At 36.5% G+C, this 24,479-nt stretch overlaps 1 protein-coding gene across 1 annotated transcript in view; it reads right to left on the bottom strand.

Moving 5' to 3' along the window:
- CDH7 (cadherin 7) overlaps positions 1 to 24,479 on the bottom strand; it is a 122,095-nt gene that overhangs the window by 32,111 nt on the left and 65,505 nt on the right. Inside the window, exons 5-7 of the mRNA XM_007105088.3 lie at positions 22,104 to 22,271; positions 19,383 to 19,570; positions 3,802 to 4,055 (exon numbers count right to left, since the gene is read on the bottom strand). Of these exons, the coding sequence (XP_007105150.3) occupies positions 3,802 to 4,055; positions 19,383 to 19,570; positions 22,104 to 22,271 (610 nt within the window). The remainder of the gene's footprint in view (positions 1 to 3,801; positions 4,056 to 19,382; positions 19,571 to 22,103; positions 22,272 to 24,479) is intronic.

Here is a 24,479-nt window from a genome sequence, read left to right as displayed (position 1 = left end):
CTCCCGCTGCGGAGCACAGGCTCCGGACGCGCAGGCTCAGCGGCCATGGCTCCCGGGCCCAGCCGCTCCGCGGCATGTGGGATCCTCCCGGACCGGGGCACGAACCTGCGTCCCCTGCATCGGCAGGCGGACTCTCAACCACTGCGCCACTAGGGAAGCCCTGGCTTCTAGTTTTCATATCAGGAAAGAGGAAGGCAAAGGGTACATGAAATGGTGGGCCAGGTAAGCCGTCTGGATAGTGGGCAAGCTGTAACAAGACATACCAATTCACAAAGGTGTTATATTCGGGCCAGCCACTGGGCTCCGGGTTCATGTAATCTTTCAATCTACTTTTACTATACTTCTAAACAGTCAAATGGAACCAGATGGTACTGTTCCAACAGTAATGTAGATGCCCTCATCCTCTTTTAAGGAAAGGGCAGATGCAAAGAGCTTTTGGTTGGTTCATTAATGGAATAGGTAAAAACAAAACAAAACAAAACAAAAACTAGGCAAGGCATGGGTCATATGGGAAGAAGATCTCAATTTACCTTGCTGGAGGCAAGTACATGTATTTCTTTCTAGAATTCTAATCTCTTGCCCCATATATCAGAAAATATTCCAAATGTAAATGGCACATGCTAGATTTCAGTATTACACTACAAAGAATGTCAATGAATTCAAACACTAATTATCCACCCTCCCATACCCTTTTACAATTCAAAATACTATTGGCCTAATTTTAAACAATTACGATGAAACAAATACTGCTTTTCCATTCCTCTAAGAACTACGATATTCCTAAAGGTGCAGAAGCACAAAGCTCACAACTGTAAGAGGCTTCAGCTTCCATCTCAGCCTGGAGATTCACTTTTCCTAGGACCTCGGTAGACTGTGTGATCTACTCCTCCACTGGCCTCTGTTGAAGAGGGCTTACATTTTGATAGTTACTTTAGTGCCCAACGCAAATACATGTTTATGTCCATTAAACGACTATGTAATATTTTCTACATATTGGAAAATATGTGAATACAAACCAACGTTCAATACAGATTGCCAATACAGTTGCTTGTAAAAATATGTCTCTCTTCATTGACTTGATTGACCTTGTAATAAAAATGCCATGAAAACAACAAACTATAATAATAGCGATGTACAATGATAGTACATCCTAATAGTTTAGTCATGATTGACAGTTTAAAAGAATCAGTTATTTTCCCTTTCTCACTTAATCTTCAAAAACCTTGAGACAAAGCAGGGATTAAGTGTTGGTATTCCTTTTTACTGGGTTATATGGAAACTTAGGAGGCTAAGTGACATCCCCTAGGATACTCAGAAAACAGCTGTGCTGGGAAGAGAACCAGTCTTATAGAGAATGTTACTGCTAGGAGTACCCATCAACTCACCAAACTACACAACGAGGAGGCTGGCCTCTTATAAGAGATCATAAATGGATAGGAAAAGAGAAATATGTGAGAGACAAATTCAGAAACAAATAAGCGATGAGTGATTGTTCTGACCTTATGAAAAATAGTGCAAGGCAAAGAAATGTTGCAAGAATACAAGCATTATGCCTAAGTCAAGAAATTCATTTTACAAAAGCAAAAGAAATACTCACACACACACAACATTTCAGTTCACTCTGAACAAAATCTCTCCCTATTTGTGCAACTTAGAGATTAGAAAAGGATGTAAGAGGTACTAACCTGAACTTTCAAGGTCACCTTGATTAGTTTTAAGAAAATAAAAATGAGGTAAAAATACAGCGCTGGCCACCTGCTCTTTCATTGATGGAAGTCACAGAGATCTTCACCTCCAAGATCAGCAGAATGCAGCCTTTGGCCCTTTCTATCTCTGTGCTTCAGGGAGCAGACACAGAACTCACTTCACCTCTAACTCAAGTCACTACCCACTTGGTCCTACTCTCCCTTCTCCTTCCCCAAGTTATTATATAACATTGCATTTTTTCCAAGTAAAATATTATTACAAGTGAGATATTTACACTGAAAGGCTTTGACAGGATAATACACAAGGAAATGGGTAAAGAAAAAAAATTTAAAGATACGATTAAAATATCAATACAATAAATCAAAATTTTCTTAAATCCTCTCACTCACTGAAGTACTGAATTATGATACATATTAGTGTGTCTCTTTATTTTTTCAGATCCTCAATTTCATGAAAGCATTCTCTCTTTCTCCCCAGTAAATTAGGTGATTTAAACAGAAGTCAGACTACCCTGAGTAGCTGATCTATGACTACGATTGTGCTGTGGTTGGTTGTTCATGGAGGGAAGGAGACAAGTACGTCACTAGAGTTGCAATACTATAACAAAACCCAAATTCAGATTTGTGCACATCAATAGGACTCGGTAGATGGAACTGAGCTTAAGTCAGGGAGCTGTTTGACAATGAAGCCTGGGCTATTACAGGGAGGAGGCGAAGGCTTATTCCATCTGAGTGCCTCTGTGACTCACAGATATTCTAGTGCACAGAAGGCTATATTCTTAGAAATGGTTTATGACCACTGCATTAAGAGTAAGATAGCCTCCATATCGCCTGAATTTGTTGTAAAGACAGAGAAGCAATGAGTATGACTTCATTTTTGGAATAAAAATTGGTTTATACCAATTCTTTACTAGGCTATGATATTACTGTCAAACAAAAGAGAAGGAAAGGAGAGTACTAATTACATATACACACACATATATGTGATTATTATTTACATATAAATAATGATATTTAATACTATTAAATGTGTGTAATAATTTATGTATATAAGTTATAAGCCTAAATCAGCTTATTATTTTAGGAGGAAAAAAGATTATGAGCTCTTAACTAAAAGTCATTGTCTAATGTATAGATATTTTTCTTGATACTCTGTAAGCAATGTCCAGACTTAGTTCAGAAGTTAGCTCAAAAGCACTTAGCATCATTAAATATCAGTTAAATCTAAAAGTTAAATCTGCTGTTAGCTTTTGTAATAAAAATCCAAACCATGACACTGAAAAATATTACTTACGAACCCAAATTAAGACATGAAATACAATGTAATTTCTGGTATGTTCTATATACTCATTTAAATATTAAATATTTACTTAAAAAGACGTGCTTTATCAGATGCACACACACAAATACATGCATATACAAAAACATGCATGTAGCTCTCAGATTGTAAAACTATACTAAAAAGTGTGAACTGGAATGTTGTGATATTTTGAAATGCTTACATATCATCATTCTGTTAGTCCTACAGAGTTGGTTATAACAATATGACTACTCTCTCTAAAGGACTATTGAAAGGACATTTTAAAATAATCCTTATATATAGATACGGTATTATTTTATTTTTTATAAGTGGAATTAATGAACAAACATATACTATCCATATAGACCAATATAAAAAAGGGTCTGTTGAAAAATTAACCCCTAATTTAAATTGTTTATAAAATTAGTTTTCTAACATCTGCATTTATCCTACAACAAGGACATGCATCACTTTCTCTCTGAACACAGTTTGTGTTGAAAGAGCTCAGGATAACAGGCTGAATAGGCACATCAGCTCTGCTTGTGGATGACAATGGTGCCTAAAGATATTGCCACACAATAATGGCCTTGGATAATCAGGTGACACATTTTCGAATTACTAAAATGTTGCATTGTTCTGATGTTGTTTCACTTCTGCAGCTATGGCTCAATACGTATACAAAACTGGTTTTTGTTAGCTATGACCCCAAAGCATCATAACGTAGAGACAGACATGAGTTGTGAATAAAGGCACATTGTTGCAAAATTACAGAAGAGGAGAGCAATGAGCTCTTACCTCACAGGGCTATTGGAAGAATCTGGGTCGTGAGCTGCTACGGTCCCAATGATGTTCCCAACTTGGGTAGCTTCCGACACCTCCATGGGGTACAGGGGTGAGGAAAATACAGGGGGCTCGTCCACGTCTTCCACAATTATCTTCACGGTTGTCGTGTCGCTGAACGGTCCCAAGCTTAGAAAGCGAGGGTCGGCATCTCTGTTTGCAGCTTCTATCCGTAGCGTGTAACTTGTTTTGGCTTCAAAATCCAAGTCCTATAAAGAAAGTTGTTAGGAAGATTAAATGAGGGCAAAGCAGAGCCTTTTCATTCATGCACGGCAGTAAGCATAGTATGGACTCAGCCAGGAAAATGCACCATCAGCATTCAAAAGTAATAACTCATAATGCCAATCAGAATCCTTGCTGCTTTCTGGCTCATAGACAATGGTAAGTACATTTGAGCCAACTCAATCCACTCTGCCGCTGTACGCTGCATGGGCGAATGCAGGTCTTTAGAGCATTATTTGAATGACAACTGATATGATTTTACAATCTTTTCCAAGAGGACCTCAAGGTAGTATTCGTCAAGCATGTAATTTAACTGCAGTATCCAAGGGTGCACATAAAAAGGAAGAAAAATATAACTTTCCGTTGAATTTCTCATTTACAAGGTCATTTTCATTGATTTGGAGGACTCCTTTACAATCCTTAACTTTCAAGTGTTCCAAAGACAGCTGTAGCAGAAGAGGTGGCATATCGAGGTTATACAGCCTGAACACATAGCTGATTCTTCTTGATGAAGCACCCACTGTTTCTCTCTTCAGTATTCCGCCATCAGTATACACTGTCTCTCTCTCTCTGTCTCTCTTTGTATTAAAGGGTTGACAGTCATATTCTAGAATCACCATTCTGCAACTTTTCAACAGGATTAACGTGCTAACACTTTTCTCAAAAACAGTGACCCAAGTCAAACCATATGGTAGCTTAAAAAATTGTAAGGGCAATTAAATGTTGTACTAATGAAGCACCATCTGGGAAAAAAAGAATTCTATGCCCAACAGGTAGAACTTGTCTGTGACAATCACATGCTTTTCTTTCTTCAAGGGGTACAGAGAGTCCCAGCTTGTTGTGACTTTCAATCTCAATCTCACCACTAAAAAACTGTCCCAAAATATTTGTTACTTTTAATGCTATAAAAACAAAAACTTTAGAAAGAAACCAGTAGAAATACTAGCACATATAAAGCATAATTTACTTGTCATTTTTACGTGTTATTTAATAAAAAAGCATTAAGAAAAATGGGCTAAAATGTACTGCTGAGAACTGTAATTAAATTTATCCATCGTGTGTATGGGCATATGTGTGCTATGACAAAATGTACATACCACTTATATAAAATATAACAACACATATATATAAAATATAAAAATATATACTATATGTGTGTTGTGTGTGTTTCCACATAAACAGGACATGAAGAGATTCCATGGCTCATCTCTTTTTTTTATATGAAAAATATATAAACCAATACTCAAAACAGGTTCACAATATCTAGGACAGAGAGTGCTTTACTCAAATGCTTCTCTGCTTAACAGCTGTCTCATCTAGTAGATTGTAAGCTCCAAACTGTTTTGTTCAGTACTAGCATTCCCAGAATTGCCTGTTCTGAATTTGGTACATTGAAAAAACTCAATAAATTCTTAATCAATTAGGAAAAGCTATCCAGGCCTCAAGAGCCTCAAAATGGAACTACACCTTTGCCCCAGAGAATCCAGACGGCTGAAGTGGGAGGTAGAGGAAGAAAGAACCAGGTATATTGTTTTTCTTGGCTATAAAAAACTTCATATAATTATTGTGGGAAAACCAAGTTTTAATTCTTATCTGAGGTCTCACAGGAAAATTCTGGGGCACGTGCTACACAGCGCCATAAACAGCACCTTATTAATAAATTCAGTGATATTTTTATGAGGCTACCTTTTTTTGTCTATTATCTAAAAATATTTCTACCCCAATGGTCTTCAACCAAAGGTAAGAATCAGAACCACTCAGGGGAACTTTCTAACACATTCCTGGCTCCTTCCAAGAAGATTTTGATTCATCAGACCCAGGATGAGTCACAAGCATATGTATTTTGAAAAGGCTCTTCAAGTAACTGTGCTGCAAATCCTCTTCTAAGAAACTTGACCTCTTCATTATAATTTTCTGGGGCCTATACATGTAATCCGATATTTAATTTGGGTTCTCCTAAAAATAAAACAAAGCATTCTTATTTACCTAAATGCACTTACTTAAGACACTCTAAACATACTCACACATAGCATGAATATGAACCTATTCAGTTTGCAGTCTTTTTTATTTTTATTTTTTGGCCACGCCACGCACCTTGCAGGATCTTAGTTCTCCGACCAGGGATTGAACCCGCGCCCTCGGCAGTGTAAGTGTGGAGTCCTAACCACTGGACCTCCAGGGAATCCCCTCAGTTTGTTCTTATAATATTTATAAAACCGATAAATTAGGAGAGAAATATTACTTTTATATATTATGTGTCTATGTAAGATAGACTATGTAAAAAAAACAAACAAACCCTGTTTACCATCTCCTTTTCAATTGACTCAAAATCACAACTTTTTTAAAAATTTAATTTTATTTATTTTTGGCTGTGCTGGGTCTTCGTTGCTGCGCATGGGCTCTCTCTAGTTGAGATGAGCGGGGGCTACTCTCTGGTGCAGTGCGCGGGCTTATCATCGCGGTGGCTTCTCTTGTTGCGGAGCACGGGCTCTAGGCGCGTGGGCTTTGGTAGCTGTGGCGCGCGGGCTCAGTAGTTGTGGCTCGTGGGCTCTGGAGCGCAGGCTCAGTAGTTGTGGCGCACGGGCTTAGCTGCTCCGCAGCATGAGGGATCTTCCCAGGCCAGGGATCAAACCTGTGTCCCTTGCATTGGCAGGCGGATTCTTAACCACTGTGCTGCCAGGGAAGTCCAAAACCACAACTTTTAAGATATTCATTCAGGTTTACCAAAGGGACAGCAAGTCCTTCTGTATTCAAGTAAAAGTCTGACTGACTTATGAAAGAATAATTTACATTTACTGCACAAATGAACGCAATTATTTTATGGCAACTTGTTTTTTTAAAATGTGTCTAAAAGGCAACAACATGCAGTAAAGACATCTGGATGCTGCCAAGTCATAAAGAAACACAGGATCAAGCGTGATGATTGGTTGCCTAAAAGCTATTCTGAAAATCGAGCAATAAAAGCATTCATATGAAAGCCTATGAATCAAGATTCCAGACAGAAGGAAGTGCCACACAAAATGATTTTCAGAGCAAACCAGAATAAGCCAGACTAGTTTTCAAAGAAGGGTGTGGTGTGATGGATAGGACGGTTAAGCAAATTGAAGAAAAGGCTTTTGCAATAAAATGTTAATTCCTGTTTCTATTTCTTATTGATTTCTACAAAAGCAATACATTCCATAACTACTAGATTTAATGAGCAAGGTTATACTCGGGGAAAGAAAGTTAAAATAATAACTGGGGAAAGACAAAGAAGGAGGAAAGAGAAGGAGATAAAGGTAATGTCTAAACAGATTCTGTTCAATACTTGAAACTACATAGCATTGGAGACTAGATATATTTGGAAATTTGACCAAAACACAGTTCAAGCTGCAGCTCACAAGAAAATAAATATGTAGGATTATAAGAACCTGAAACCAATTATTGTCACTTTGACCCAAACTAGTGATGCCACAGAGAAGTTGCTTTTTCATCTGTCAAGTGACATCTATGTCAGAGATGCTGAAAGAGAAAGCAGCTTGTTGGACATATTCTTTCCTAAACTATCAAATAGGGTTGCTGAAATTTATTGCCATCAAAGGATGAGGAACTTTAGGATTAAAACAGTAAAGCGGGCTTCCCTGGTGGCGCAGTGGTTGCGCGTCCGCCTGCCGATGCAGGGGAACCGGGTTCGCGCCCCGGTCCGGGAGGATCCCACGTGCCGCGGAGCGGCTGGGCCCGTGAGCCGTGGCCGCTGAGCCTGCGCGTCCGGAGCCTGTGCTCTGCAACGGGAGAGGCCACAGCAGTGAGAGGCCCGCGTACCGGAAAAAAAAAAAAACAAAAAAAAACAGTAAAGCATTATAACTAAGACAGTGGTCAGAAACAGTTTCCTGTAAAGACCAGATAGTAAATATTTAGGCTTTGCAGGCACCATGTCCTCGGCCACAGGTAAATGGACTAGCTTGGCTGTGTGCCAGTAATACTTCGTTTCCAGACACGGAAGTTTGAATTCTATTTAACTTTCACATATCCTTTTATTTTATTTTTTTCAGTCACTTAAAAATGTAAAACCATCCTTAGCTCTTGAGCTGTCCAGAGACAGGCAGGCAGCTGTTTTCCAATCCGTGGTCTAAGGAGCCCCAAATAATAAGCTTCTCTTTCCAGAGCAGAGGTTCACCCCTCTTCCTCCCACCTTTTTTTTTTTTTTTTTTTACTGCAATTAAAATGAACTATTCACTCTAAACAGCATACTTTGTCCCTTCTAGTTTGTATTACCTGCTGCTCCCTCCTTCTCATATAACTTTGTCTGCCATTTTTCTTACTGAAATCTTTTGGAGACCAGCTATCTTCTTCTTTATGAGTGATCTCATAATCCCCTCACCTAAAAATAAAACTTCTTTATATTTATAGAGAGGTAACTCCAAAAAAAAGTTTTACACACATCTTTAATGTGCATTTTAAAAGACAGAAGAAGGTTGGTATTACTGAAACTAAATAGCAAAGAGCTCCAGTGAAAGCCCAAAATTTTATGTGTACTTAGGGGCAGACACACCACGTGAATTCCAAGCCACATCTGTCCACCACCCGTGCCGTTTCTGCTAGAACAAGCAGGCATTGTTCAAACTCTAAGAGCAATTAGGGCCTCATGGTGTATGGCATTATCACATCTAGGTATCTGCCTACCTCACCAAGTAAGTAGGGTTGCTGTAAATTATTTATAAATTTAAAGCACCTGGAACAGTCATGGACACAGAGTAATTAATGTATAGGCATCTGCTGTTACTACTATACTATTATCAGCGCCATGATTTCCAGCTAGATTATGAGCAAATCAAATGGAAAGTAAAGATTATGTCTTTCTCTTCTGTTTCCCCCATGACACCTCGGCCTATATCTTTGGCAAAGTCAGTTTATAATATTCATCTGTTACATTCAAAACAATTAACTATCATAAACAGTGGAGACTCATCAGTTCCCCCCTGCCATTTTTAGCTTCCTCAATAGTAAAAAACCTAAGTTAAAATATCATCTTGAATTCATTTAATGAAATCAGTACACTGCATTTTTCTTTCTCCATATAGCTCACCTCCTGGTCTATAGCCAAACACGCTCTCATTAAGCTCAATGACCTCCTTTAGATGTTGTACTTTGGGCCAATGCTGTTGTTGACGTTTCAGGGACTGATCCAAGTTACATCGTTCAGGAAATTCTTCCTTCTCCTCCTGTAACCACGGCATGGTACCACTGGGGCTGGGGTGTGCGCGTGCGCGTGCGCGTGCGCGTGCGCGTGCGCGCGTGTGTACACGCTGAGACTGTCTATGTATATAGTGTCTGATGTTTAATACTGATTTTGTACAAAAGCACTGAGACCATTCATCATCTTTAAAAGCATTTCTTTCTCTGGAGCTTCCAGCTGTCTTTGGGATCAAAGCATATACTCTGTTGCTTTCAATATCCTCCCTACTTGATCAAATCAATATAAATCATTTTTCCTACGTAAATGGGCTTAAATGAAACCGTACCAATGGAAAAGAACCCACAATCCTAACTTTCCCTTTATGATTAATTTATTCTAAATAAATCTACTACCCAGAACCTTAGAAGTAATCTACAACCTTGGACAAGGTATCTCAGCAAAGAACAACTTTGCACATTTAAATACCATAAGAATTCTAAAGTTTTTCCCTAAGTACTTTCCAAAAGCAAAAAAACGCCATTACTATGCACAACTGCACTACTGCCTTTATTTCCCCCCCCCCGTCCCTGGGTTATGCCCAAGAAGGCCTTAATATCTCTGTCAGCTTGACTAAACGTAGACAGGCTTCTTCCTGACTCTAGGCCCCTGACTACCTTTTCTTAGAACCAATCTTCAGCAAGAGTCTTGCTCCAAGTTACAAAACTACCTGCTATCATGAAAATACAAGAAAATTTACTTTTCCTTTGGGTAAAGCAAACACAGTGTCACCTACACCGCTGCCCCCCATTACACACACACACACACACACACACACACACACACACACACACACACTCCAGCTCGTAAAAAATTCTCCAGGCCTTTGTTTCACCTGAGTCGAGTTTACACTGAATTCTCATCTGTCTCACCTAACTGCAATATCCTTGAGGTCTGTCTTACTTGTTTAACTCTGTCCAGTGACATTTTTGCTTTCACAGCTACAAGTGATTTTATCAGCAGCATGCAGCTTTTACCTGTCTTGAAATCTGTGTGAATCACAAAACCTATATCCAGATTTGGGCAATAAGTTATTTTTTTATAGGGAAGAAGGGAAGAGAAAGATGTGTTCTAAATTGTTTTATATATATATATACATACACACACATAATCGTTATAAATATATGTAATAATTATGTATATAATGGTCCACATCGATGCCCTCAGAGAGGCTCAGGTGTTAAGGGGGAGAAGACCTCTGGAAGTTTCGCCAGCTCTGTGGGTATCCTCTACAAGGGACTGACCCTTTCATGTCTGTCTCACTGTGCTAGGCTTTGAGATCTATGATAGAAGCCAAATGTATAATCTTACACAGGTAGGTAGGTAGGTTACCAGTTGTTACAAATAGGTAACAACTGTCTTAGATAGGACAGAGATTCACTGACTGCTGAATGAAGAAAGAAAAAAGAAAAAAAAAAAATCTAAGAATAAATTATTTGAAAAATAGCAAAATGAGTAAAAGCAAATTTAGAATAAGCAGTAAAAAATTACTGGGTGTATCTCCACGTCCATTTTACATTTTTATGAGAGTCATTATTTTAACTTTCAGAAAAACCCATACTTTAACACAGCTACTTCTCAGGTGCTTGATACAAACATTCACATTTTGCAAAGATCACTTGCACTACATAGAAAGTATCTGGTGCTCTACAGGTAAACTGGGACCCCTGAGAAAGGGTCCAGTTTATGAGTAACTGCAGAAACGTTTAAGCCTAAGACATTAAATTAAGTCAAGCTATTAGGAATAAAATAAGGATACAAATATCAGGAATTATCATTTCCATTATCTAGCTCCACGAGTGCCCTCTGACCTCCAAGAGTACTTACATTAACATTTTAAGCTAGATATAAAGACCACTGAATATTTTTTAAAAAGCAATTCAAGCAGGTATCCTAACACATCTCCATTTTGTAACAATTTTTTTAAAAAAATTCTATGACCACCAACTAAATGTACACACATTTCAAACTGCTAATTGCACTTGTCTACAAAGAGGCAGTACCATAAACGGCTAAACGTATTTCCCATGAACAGTGCAGATTTATATAGTCCTTACCCTGTGCAGGTTATAGTTCTAAGAGTGAATTTAGGTAGGCTGTTTGGATTCTATAAGCAGAAGGTAGAAAACAAGCCTTGCAAATGACTATATTCCTGCCTAGCATCAAAAACCTGGTTCACAGTATAGCTCAGATTGATTCCCTTACTGTGCTGAGGTCCATATTTCCCAGCATGCACCACTGACTGGACCAGGAACTTCCATGAAAGGGTCTCGATAATTTTCAGGGAAGCTGAATCCAGATTATGACAAAGACAGTTTAGTTTATGTTTTCCTGGGGACCTTTATCAAATAGTGGCAACTATTAATTAATCTCGATCCACACAATTACTTTGTGAGTAATGCTGACAGTGGAGAGGAGATTACAATGGAAATCAGCTGATCTGAGATTCACCCTTACTTCTGCCACTTCATGTAAATGTAACCTGAAGGTTTTTTAGTTTCTCTGGAGCAGAGCTGGGACCCAAAATCTTTTTTCTTCTTTCACAGTATCCACAATATTTTATAGCTCCTCTCTTTTCATGTATTTCCCCCCCCCATCACTCCTTGAATCTGGGTCACCTGGTCTTGCTTCGATCAATATAATGTGGTGGAAGTGATGCTGTGTCGGTTCTGGAAATCAGCTTCAGGAGACCATGGAGCTTTTGTTCTTGCCATTCATGGAACAAAGCCAGGTTAGCTGCTGGCTGCTGGCAGGCACACTTCCAGCCTCTCTTGTCATTCCAGCAGACAGACAGCCACCTCTACAGAGGCAGATTCACCAAGCTCGCGAGTAGCTGACCTCTGACCCATGTGTGAGCCCTCATAAGACCACCCTGCTGAGGCCCCACCAAACTGCTGACCCATGAAATCATGACCTAAAGAAATAATGTTTTAAAGCACCAGCTTTCGGATGACTTGTTAGGTAGCAGCTGATACAATCACAAAGAGGAAGAGAATAAAAGTGGGTGAACTTCACTTTTTGACATGTGATGGCTGCATATCCAGGGAAAATGAACCAAAACAGACTTGAAATGACCAAGTGAACTAGTGGCAGAGAGACCAGATCTAGACGTGGAAATTTCCTTGAACTCCAGGCCTTTGACTCTTATCATTCCCCTATTGGTTATGTCCTGTCTTTACTATATAACATAGATTCCAGGCTCCATCAATCCCCTCCCTCTACTGACAATATACGCAATTATTTTTATTGATCTAAATATGAATTTTTATTTGCTTTGTTGATCAGTTATTTTTAAATCCTCTTAAAATATCTTAATCCTGGAGAAGAATACAATAAATTGCCTTTTCTGAATCTTTCTCTGCCCTAACTTAAATTTGTCAGTTTCATCAAGTAATGTCTAAAGCATTCTTTCCCTCGTTTTATATGCACGCTCTGTGATGTTCTCAGTCGTCCCTTTCATTTTAATTGCCATGCATACGCTATGACCCCCAAACCTAAGTTTGTACTCTAGATCTCTTCTCTAAGCTACAAACCCTCATTCATGACCTTCTAGAAATAGTTACCTAGATATCACAGGTAACGCAAATATATTCCACACCATTTTAATCACCTCCACACTCCCATTCTAAAGGAACAGCACATTTTTCATCTAGCTACTCATACTAGAATCATTAGTTTTATCCTTAAATTCTCTCTCCAACTTTCCTTAGGTAATCACTAAATCCCCTCTTATCTACTTCTTAAATATCTCTTTCTTGGAACCCTACCCATTGAAACTAATCTAGGAAACAACACACCATGGAAAAAGACAGAAATAAGGAAAACTGTGCATTATCTGTACTAAGCGAAACAAAACAAAATAAAACAAAAAACCACGAAGGGCTCACTGGAGTATGTCTTTGACGTACACATATTCTGAGAAGATCGCTCTGATAACTACCAAAATCAAAGAAAATGGAAAATACTCCTAAGGAACAGGGTCTTGGTCTCTTGGATCAAGTCTATCATGTGTTGACATTCACATTACTACCAACTTTCTTCAAAGAGTGTTGCTATCTTATTTTTTTAAGACCCTAAATGCATCTCTAATCTTGACTATTCAAAAACGAGTAAATTTATACTCGTTTATTATACTCGAAATATGTACAGAACAGTCTGTACACATGCACCCAGGTGCGTGATGGTTAAAACGATGTTGGGACCCACTGAGATACACACAGCAACAATGGGCTGAACAAACTGGAAAATATAATCTGAAATTCAGACGTTCACTAAATTAGAGTTATTGTATTAATCTAAAGCTAAAATCCAAAATGTATGCTTTTTCACAGTCAAAGGAGACACATATCTTGCTCCATTTTGAGAAACGTGCATCCACAGCGGCAGGATTATTACTTAAATAACATCTTTGAAAGAAAAAGATGTAATGAAAAGAAGAAGAATAAATTGGAAATGTTGTTGGTTTCATTTTCCTCTACCACACATCAACAGCATTTATGAAATACTGAAATACATACTTGACTCTGGGAATTACCGCAAGCAGCGGACAAAGGACACGTCTCAATAACAAGACAGCAAACCCAGAGCTCAGAAATCTGTGCAGCCGAGTGGAAGTTTGACAGGACGTGGCATATTCTAACCCTTCCTCTCCCACAGGGAATGGAGGCCATGTTATCAATACCTCCCCAACAATGCTCTATTATTTGATGGTTTTGACTTCACTCAACCTTATTTTAGGGTGTGGAATATGAGGAGATTATGAAGATAGCACAGAATGGGCCTGAAGAAGCTTAAATATGTTATATGACAGTATGATATCAGCCACCGTACAAGCCATCCCCGTGCCAGAAACTGGATGTGTACTTATCCTTCATAGGAAATGCATTTTGAAAAATGCTCATTTTTTTTACTGTACTGTAACTCTATGTAGTAATGTATTTTACAGAAGCAAAATTCCGTAGGTAAGCCCAACTGAGGCCTTACATTGAAAACTGAAGTACATTAAAGGTAAGATTGCCATACCTCAAAGGAAAAATAGAAGACTAAATTTCCTACATTGTAAATTATGATGGGGAAATGTAAACAGAAAGAATTCCAGGTAGAAAGAAAGACACAGTTTTCACTCACGTGGGATAATACTTATGTTTATGCTTGGTGAATTTTGAGGCACTATGTAAAACTGGTTATAAAGGTTATCATCAAATCATTCATAAATGGCCACAGAAATAGACTGTACTTTGCTTTAACGGTTTAACACTGTGGTTTTGTTATCATTTAAAAAAATACCTAAAACATATAAGCATGTCTATTCTTAATGTATAGAAAGGATAACTGAATTCTGAAAAAAATAATTCTATAGTAACATCTATACAGATCTTTAGCCTTGTGGATTCTGCATATTTGGTCATATGCAGAATTTATATTTCTATATAAGACATTGGAGCAATAATAGCATACCCGAAGATAACTTTTTACAATTCTGTACAAGAAAAGAAACCAGAAAAGACTTTGAGGCTTTAAACTTAACAGTAAAAAAGGTGTGCTACTTGACTGTGACCAGGAAAGTGATAATATAATAATATTATAAATGTTATATAATTATATAATATTATAAATGTATAAATATTATAAATTCCATAGCATATTTTATTGTAGCCGAAAGTAAAATACCTTTTAATATTTATTATTTGTAATCCACTCTCATTTGCAAAGCACTGTACATATATGTAACGGGGCCTCGCCAAGGAGGCATAGAGAGCCCATTCACTTACACTGCCTCATCTCGTGCCAGCATCCCCTCCTCCCACACCGTGCTCCAGTAAAATGGCCCTATTTCTAGTTCTCTGAGCTTAACGTGCTATCTCATATGACAAAGCTCTGCACAGGTGGTTACCTCCATAAGAAAGTCTCCCTTCCCCTGTCTACCTGGGGAAGAGCGTTATCCATCCACTATGCAACTCCTTTCTCAGGTCATGTTCAAATCTTTGAGAGACTAGGTGGGACCGACCAGTTGGCTGGCAAATGGGGCCTGGCCTCTCTCGGACACTTCTACAGAGACTTAGATATTTGCCCAAATCTTTGGGACCACAGCTAAATTTATGAAAAAACCATGGTATTACATTTTTACTAGACCAGCTCCCAACATTGAAGGGAAACACATGCGTGCACACACACCCTTCCCTGATCAAGAAAAACAAATTGTGGTACGGACAATTTTACTTCCCCTGTTTAATTATTTGGTTTAAAGAAGGAAGAACGGGAGCAATATTCCAGTCTTAAAAGATGAGCAACAGCAAGTGGGCACAGGAGTGGAGCATAAGTGAGTCCCGCAGGAGGGAACGTTAGAAGACCGAGAAGAAAACTTATGTTGCTTCTAGGAATTAAAAGTGGCTTAATGTCTACTCTAGATCTTTGAATAAAACTAGGAATAGTGGGATATGTATCTGGTGAATATAAGTCTCAATAATTCTAGGGGTCCAAAACTAGCTCTTAGGTGTCCATGTAAGGAGTTGGAATATGAGCCTTATTTGAGGTTTTTAAACAGGAGAGGCCCTGGATTAATGCAAAACTAATACTAAGGTACAGTGCTACTACAGGTGTAGTCACTGCACATAAAATGTGAATTGAATTTTTGAATAAATTAATAAAAACTGCTCAAAAATTTTAAAAATTACAAAGTAACAGTACTTTTTCTTCTAAAAACTAGATTAACCTCTAATACCATAAGCAAGTTTTTCAAGTGAAAAAAATTCACTGATCACTGAAGCTTGAACTGCAAAGTAAATATTGGGTTGGCCAAAAAGTTCACTTGGGTCTTTCCGCGAGATGTTACAGAAAAACCCAAACAAACTTTTCGGCCAGCCCAATATATCATTTCCAGTATTTTTAATTAACTCTTAGAGAAGCCACTTTTTATGTTTGTTTATTTCAATATCGGTAAGAACTCTGCGTTGGGTTGGTTAGGCATTGGAATATATGAGCAGAAAATGCAAAACTGTAATTTTTAAAAAGGAGTTTGTGGGTGGAGGGAGCTTTGGAAATACAAATTAGGCTGATGTATACCATGTAATTACCTCGATATCTATTATTTATGCAGAACTGTGTGGAGAAAGAGGGTAGGAGGAAAGCGTGAAGCAACATTTGCTAACACTAAAGATTTTCAGCGTGAAGAAAACTGAGAGGTGTTATTTCCACTTATTTCTATGTAGATATTATCCGACTTGGTTCTATGCTTTATAGAGCTCAAAGTGAACAAGATTCTCTTCGTTAAATATTAACTATTTTACTGGTTATTTACGCCACAACAGTAAAATTGTAAAATTTTCCACCATCATTGTCTCTCAAGATTTTCCTGTACGCTGAGTGTGCTTAATTATACAAAGGCAATCACTGACATTATATAAGAAAACAGAGGAGGAGAAACAATAAAAATTAGACAGTATTCATCTATTAGAAGCCACTGGAGGAAATAAAACTTATTTTTCGCTGTCAATAATTTAAACAGAAAATAACACAATTTTGATCTCATATTTAGCATAAGAAATTATTGAAACATTCAGCTAACTTCCCATATAATGACAGATTGATAAATTTTTAATTACCAATTATTGGGCATTTATTAGGTACAAAACATCACTCACTTGGCTGTGCATGGGTAGAAATCTCTAGTATCAAAAATTTTTTAAATCCATTAATCTAAATGCGTATAGGATTTGGAATGTTTTTGGATCTTAATTCATTAGACAGACGACCATGTCTTTTTCAATACCTGAGAGAGCTTCAACAACACATTACACTTCAGCCTAGGGACTGACATCTCTGTGACACATTTCTGCATTTGGACAAGAGTTTTCACCAATACTAAAAGTAGACCATACAGTGCTGTTAATGAAATATATTTTGGTTTGGTCATTGAATAATATTCTTATGAATCTAGTAACACTGTAATTATAATAACGAACGCATATTATATATTGAAAAACAGTGAAGATCCAGAAACAATTACTGTTATCATTTTAACATGTTCCTGTAATCTTTATTCTATGAAAATCTGAAACAAAGGGTCTGTAAAATTTTGGATACTGCTTTTTTTATGTAATATTTTATATAATCACTTCCCATATTAGTTAATATGCTGAGACAATGTCACCACATCATTTTGATGATGTACAAGATTCGACAGTTTGGAAATATCAAAAATTATTTAACCATTTTTTCTTTTGTTGGACATTCTATGATTCCATATGTTCACTGTACTTAATAATACCTTCATGAGATTTGAGAATTAAGTAAGAAGCCTTTGAATTACTCAGGGTAAATCCTAGCAGACATTAACCACTACCTAGAACAGTAGTAATAATTATTTATGTGACTTTTATATCATTGTAACTTATCATTAATTTTTACCTTGTAGTTTTTTAAATGAGTTTTATGCTGTGAGATTAAATGCATTTTATCCAGTTTTCTTATAGCTTTTTTTTAAACAATTAATTCTCTAAAACTTCTAGAAATAATATCAAGGAATTGAGTGTAAAGTTTTTTCTATTACTGAATCAAATATCTCATATCAAATACATATATATTTGTATTTAAATATTTCTTCAATGATTTATGCTGTCTCGTTATAATATATGAAATACATGTATGTGTTCAATAAAATAATTTCAATATATATTTAAAACTTCTGGAATATGAGCAGATTGATTTCAGATGAATCTCTGCAATCTCTGAAATCTTTGAGCAGCATTGCACCTTAGTGCGTTCCTTTTATTTTAGACAACAAAACATTACATTTTACCAAGAGTTGGCCTAGCCTACTTATTAAAACTTTTTTAGACAGATTGTCACCAGCTGAGCTAAAACAGCAGCTGTCCACTGGAAATAACTGCAGAAATGTTTTGCCCATTGGCCTGAAATCGAACATATGTTTTCCTATAGCAACTAAAATATAACTTTCTTTATTGATGTGTGTTAATTACTGAGGAGTGTTAATTACAGAGTTATATACCTGGATTGTCACACTGGCATAAAATCCCAGTATCTTGAGTGTGGGCATTTTCATATATGTTTTAATTTTTAGTATTTCAAACATTTGAGAAAATAAGACTATATTCTGGAACAATTCCTTTTGACTTTTTTTTTTTTTTTAATTTAACATTTGTCAAGGATCACATCTATACAGATCCAAGGGAGTTAACAGCTCATTTTCCCCCATATCTAATCAGTGTTGGGAGCTAATGGCAAATGGTCTTTATTTTGGATCATAAAGATTTTTAAAAATCTCTTTTGCACTTATTTTTAAAGGATTATGATAGACTTCACAACTTTCCATGCTCTGTATAAATTTTTCAAATACTTCAGTTAATATAAATATTAAAAAGGAATGGCTGATAATGTAGCTAGTCTACAACATTTCAGTTTCTATTTCCAAGTTTATGTATATTATTTTCATGTATGTGGAGTGCTTGTCTAGCTGCTTACAAAGGCTTTTGGATGATTTTAGGGTTTCATTACTAAAATAGTCAACAAAGAAGAATATTCGGGGGGGGGATGAATTGGGAGATTGGGATTGACATATATACACGGCTATGTATAAAATAGATAACTAATGAGAACCTATTGTATAACACAGGGAACTCAACTCTGCTCTGTGGTGACCTAAATGGGAAGGAAATCCAAAAAAGAGGGGATATATGTATACATATAGCTGACTCACTTCGCTGTACGGCAGAAACTAACACAACATTGTAAAGCAACTATACTCCAATAAAAATTAATTTAAAAAAAAGAAGAATATTCATCTCGCCAAGCAGGTCATTTAAAACAGCACATTTGCCAGTATGCTTTTCTTTTATAGAGCTATGGATAAGAGCTGTGGGTTTGCTCAGAGAATAGAACTGATAGAGTGTAATTACACGTTACTCAATTTTCTCTACAATCCTGACACGTAAAAATAAATGCACAGCATTTTTTCCTAAAATTAAAATAACAATGGTTCCATAAAGCCATTCAATGTGTCTAACACATTCTTCCATCAGAGCAGACAAGGTTTCTCAATAATCTCTATGATATTACCTTCACAGGAAACAAAAATGAATATTACCTTCTGTATAGTAATGATTCCTTCCTGTGTATCTTTGTCAACAGAAATCTTGAAAATCCCGAATCCATCACCATCCACAATTTTGTATTCCATTTCGGCATTAGCTCCTATATCTGCATCGGCAGCTTTAATTCTGGCCACAACAGAAGCCACCGGCAATGATTCTGGGACATTATACTGGTACGACCCTGTGAAATTAAAAACAAGAAATGAACAAAACCTTACACCAAACTAACCAATACAAATTTAATTATTTGGCTCTTTTGCACCATCTTTGCTTAATTTGTTTTTATTTTTTGATGAAGAAGATAACAAAGCAATAAGAGGCAAATGACAAATTTCATGCAGCCTCAAGAAATTTCATGGAAATAATTAGATAATAATCAATAAGTAAGAGCAGAAGCAGATGGCCTGGGGAAAGGCATGAGGAGATCCTCCATTCCGGTATTTCTAGTGCTGAGAAATATGCTACTTTTAATAGTAAAGATAAATTTCAAATAATTATAAATAGACTTAACATTGAGTATTGACTCTAAAGAATTAAAATGCAATTAATATAAATACTGAATATTAAAAAATTAAAGTAGTATAGCTTAGGCCTCAAATGGGCAAAAACCAAGCCTAAATAGTTCTGATTACTCATTGTTGGAATTTCCATAATAGTATCTTTTGCTGCAAAAGTCTCAGAAAACTGGACAAGGAAGCTGATGAAAGTCAATATCAGTTTTCTTTTAGCTCATAAGTCTACCGAGGATAAGAATTATTTGTGTGAGTTGGATGTAGAACTGATTTGGGGCACAATGGTACAAGAGCAGAGGCAATGTTATTTGAACAGGAGGAAAGAGAAGCAAAAAAAGAATAGTAACTTTTTTAAATTTTCTTTTGTAAAAACTCTTCACCATCCCTCAACCCCCCCTTACCCACCCCCCCAAAAATAAATAAACAAATAAAAATTTTAAAAAGCCAGTTTGGGAGGCATATGAAGTACATCAACCATCCGTTTGAAACTAGGAAACACCCCTTCACCTTTGAAACTAGGAAACACCCCTTCACCGTTTTCCTCTAATCATCTACTTTTTCCTCCTTCCTCCACCCTTTTCCATTTCCTTCTGGCTGCTAACAGTGGTGCATTTGCACTTTCTTATGAAGAGAAAAGAAAGGATTCTCTTTGAAACAGAGAAAGGAAAATGTATCCATATGAAGGGACCACATTCTAGGCTAAGAATGATTGCTTTTGCAATTTTCTACATTTTATAAATTGTTACTGATCTTTAAAAATGCTTACAACACATACTTACTATTTTTGAGCGACCCTTTCACATATCTACAAGTGTCCTTAGGAAAATCCAAAAATTTCAAGGTTAGAATAGTGACTAAATGGTAGAGAAAAATCCCAGCCAAAATGAAAAACCTAATGACGTATTTTTGGCTTCCTTCACTTTAATAAGTAGGGGAGTATCTAGTAAGCTAGAAAATCCACGCTCTATCCTATCAAATCATGACAACTGAAACCACACACACACACACACACACAAAAGTGTCAATTCTTATCACTGCAGTTAAAGAGAAACAGCTAATTCTACTATCAGCCAAATATAATCGCATTAATTGTTTTGTTTTGTTTCGTTTATTCTTCACTCCTCCTCTCCTCCCCATTGTAAGCCATCAAGGACACAATTAAGGATAGGTTCTTTTTTTATATATTTTTTTAATGCTAAAGTCAGTGTAATTTTCTTTATTTTGCCAGGAGGTATTGAAATGTCTGTTGTACAACAATATAAATATTTAAAATATGTAAAATAAAAATAAAACATCTAAAGAAGCAGTATTTGAAGGGAAACATGGTGGCACTCATATTTGCAGAGAAAGTGTCCTTGTTTAACATTATTAGCTTTAAGATCTGTTCATAAGGGAGCTCAGTTCCCTATTTCTATCAGACAAGCATTTAAAAACATTGTAGTTTGTATGATTTCCTTATTTTCTTGAGTATTCTAAAGAAATACCACACACATTTACAAAAAAGCAGAAAAAAGGCAACTAAAAGAGGGTGAGATGAAATGCTTTTTTACAATCAGGACAGCTCTACGTAAGGAAATTAGTTTTTTCCTCTTGTTTAAAACAAAAGCCACTTTGGTCAAAGAAACTAAATTGAGGGCATGCGGTTTTCTGGTTCTTTGGACTGATTTCTTTTGAAATGCTGAGCGTTTGCATAAAAAAGATGTGGTAGGTATAGCAGAAGGAATGTTCAAGGTACATGAACTGGGTAAAAAAAAGTGTGGAATGAAAAGTGAAGTTCAGGACTCTTATTTTTATCTTTAAAAATAAAGCAACGTTTTTAGCATAGAGAATTCACGAAGCATATTTGAATGTTACTAATTGGCAACAACCTCATAACTTACAGAATGTAAAGAGTAGCATGCCTTTGAATAAAAAGATTAATGCATAAACTTCATAACTGTCTAGTGTTCAAAGTGTGAACAAAAGAAAAAGCATATTATATTTAAGATAGACTACAAAGATATAATTACTTCTATTTATTTTCAATACCCTTATTATTCCATATTAGTGAATTAAAAATCATGCCTCTGATAAAACTGGGGAAGAATGTAGTTAAGATAATTATTTGTTTGAGAAGTATTTGGAAAAACTCCTTTTTAAAGACATTTTTATAATCTGGCAAGGAAAACTAATGTGCTTGCAACGTGCAACAGAACAGCTTACTTCGAGGAAAGCGAGGCGGGTTGTCGTTGACATCAGTTAGGGTCACGGTGACCGACGTGGTTCCAGAGAGTCCTCCGTTTTGACCAACCATATCCTTTGCCTGAATAACAAGCAAATACTGGTCTTTAGCCTCTCTATCCATGTTTGGAAGGGCGGTCTTGATGACTCCTGCAAAATTTCAAATCCCAGTAAAATGCATCATGAATCACTGCATTTATACTAGCGAAGAACACTGACATAGGTAGAAAATAGCTCTTGAGTTGTTGCCTTTTGTTTGGTTTTTTTCCTTTTAATAATTGCAATGCATATTAAAGGACAAAGGGATATAATAATTATATACAATATCACAAACACAGAAAACGCTGTAATGCGGAAGAGCGGAGAGAGAGGATTATCTTTAGATTTTACGGAAATGTATGGTTCAGGAAATACCAACTTATAATAAATAAAATATACTCCTCTAGAAGAATGGGCGGTGGCCTGTACAAGTATATGACAATGAACCTCTCTTTTTCTCTTTCACCCTCTCCAACAACTTAATTCCCAGTGATATGAAATCACCACAAACCTTTCAGCTATGGTCCCTAACTCTCTTCCAGCTACTACCTCTTTTCCAGCAAAATAACTATTCTATAAATAAAAAGAATGAGAGTTATTTATGTTTAATAAACAAAGCACCATTCCAAACTATGCTGCTGGATGACTTTACGCTGTATCTAAAGGTCTGAGAAAAAGTACTATAGATGAGAATGACTGCGTTAACGGAAATCAAGACACTAAGAATACTGATGTGTTGTATTGTTTCTTTTGAACCAATTGCATTTAATATGGATAGCCTTTAAGACTTCAGAGGTATGAAAAATTGATTTCAGAACTTCATGTTGCTTGGTAGGAAAGCTTGACTCAATAATCATTGCTGAACTAAATTAGTGGTTTTATATTAATAACTATTTAATTATTACATAAATAGATTAGGTAATAGTATCTTTATGGGATAGAATTTAGTTTATGCTATATCTAAATATATTAAATGACATTATATACTTAATATAATATACTTAGTATATGCACATAGAGATTATGTCAAATGAAAACCTATGTATTCAATATTGCCCTATACAGATCGCGAAACTAGCAATATGAGGCCATCTTTGCTAATTAGATACCAGAAGGAGTCTAGAATCCTACTTAATCATTTCCTGTACTTCCATCATTTCCAATGAAGACGTCTTACCTACCTACCTGGAACCCTTTTATCGACCTCGTTTGAAAAATGTCTAATCATTTTATTAAACAGATTCTAACTTTTAGAGTTTAAGTCAGAATTTAAATCCCCAATGACTCAGATGTGAGGAACAGGAACTCTGGTATCATGGACTTCTCAGGGGCAAAACTGGGCTGTTTGATAAAGGATGATTCTTTGGGAGAACATAATTGTAAACAAGTTGGGATAAATGTTTTTTTTTCCCTCATGTTCAGCATAAAAATGTTTTTATATCCTCCAAATTTATAAAATGTTTTTTAAAAGCTGCCAATTGTTTAAATGCTGATTCTTCAATGGACGCATGTAAAAATGGTCTGTGTGTGTTATATTTCAGCCCTAAGTATAAGTTACAAGCCTACATTATACTATATCAGGCCCGCCCTATTCTTCACAATATTCTACAGTTCCGTAAATATTCTAGGAGTGGGGAAGAGATGAGAAAATCTTTCAATAGTTTAAGAATAACTTAAACAGTATGTTACTGGTTCTCTAGATTCCAAGCTGAGTAACACTCACACCATCTTAAGCAACCTTATTGTTATTTAGTTCTAAGCAGCAGCTATCAAATACATACATATATATATATATATACACACACACACACACCCCAACAATATATCAATATTTTAAGCATTTAAATTATACTTCTTTTAGTATGCCATTTGTTGTTATTGCTGTTGTTTTAACAATCACTTATTCTAATACACTATACTGGACACCGTTGCTACAAGCACAGCAATACAAGGTCTCTAAGTAACCCCTTCACTGAACTCTTTCGGTTATCTACACACTGCTTATAGTTAATTTCTGAAACAACACAATGACAATCAACAGAAACATAGTCATATACCCATTTGGTTAATTGATAATTGTCTAAGACATAAATATTCTTCTTAGAGCCATAATGATTCTATGAACATTTCATGTCTGTTCTTCAATACTTCCCTTAACTCTAGTATATAAGGCATTGAGTACCGACCTCAGTAAGACACGCTGTTTCCAAGCATAACAATCTTTGTCTAAGAGTTCTGGGACTTACATCTCTCTCTCTCTCTCTCTCTCTCTCTTTCTCTCTCCCTCCCCCTCCCCCCCCCCCCCCCCCCCTTTTCCTC

Source organism: Physeter macrocephalus, chromosome 19, assembly GCF_002837175.3.
Source record: "Physeter macrocephalus isolate SW-GA chromosome 19, ASM283717v5, whole genome shotgun sequence".
NCBI lineage: Eukaryota > Metazoa > Chordata > Mammalia > Artiodactyla > Physeteridae > Physeter > Physeter macrocephalus.
Note: the sequence above shows the minus strand (reverse complement) of the source record. Positions and strands in the feature narration are given on the sequence as shown.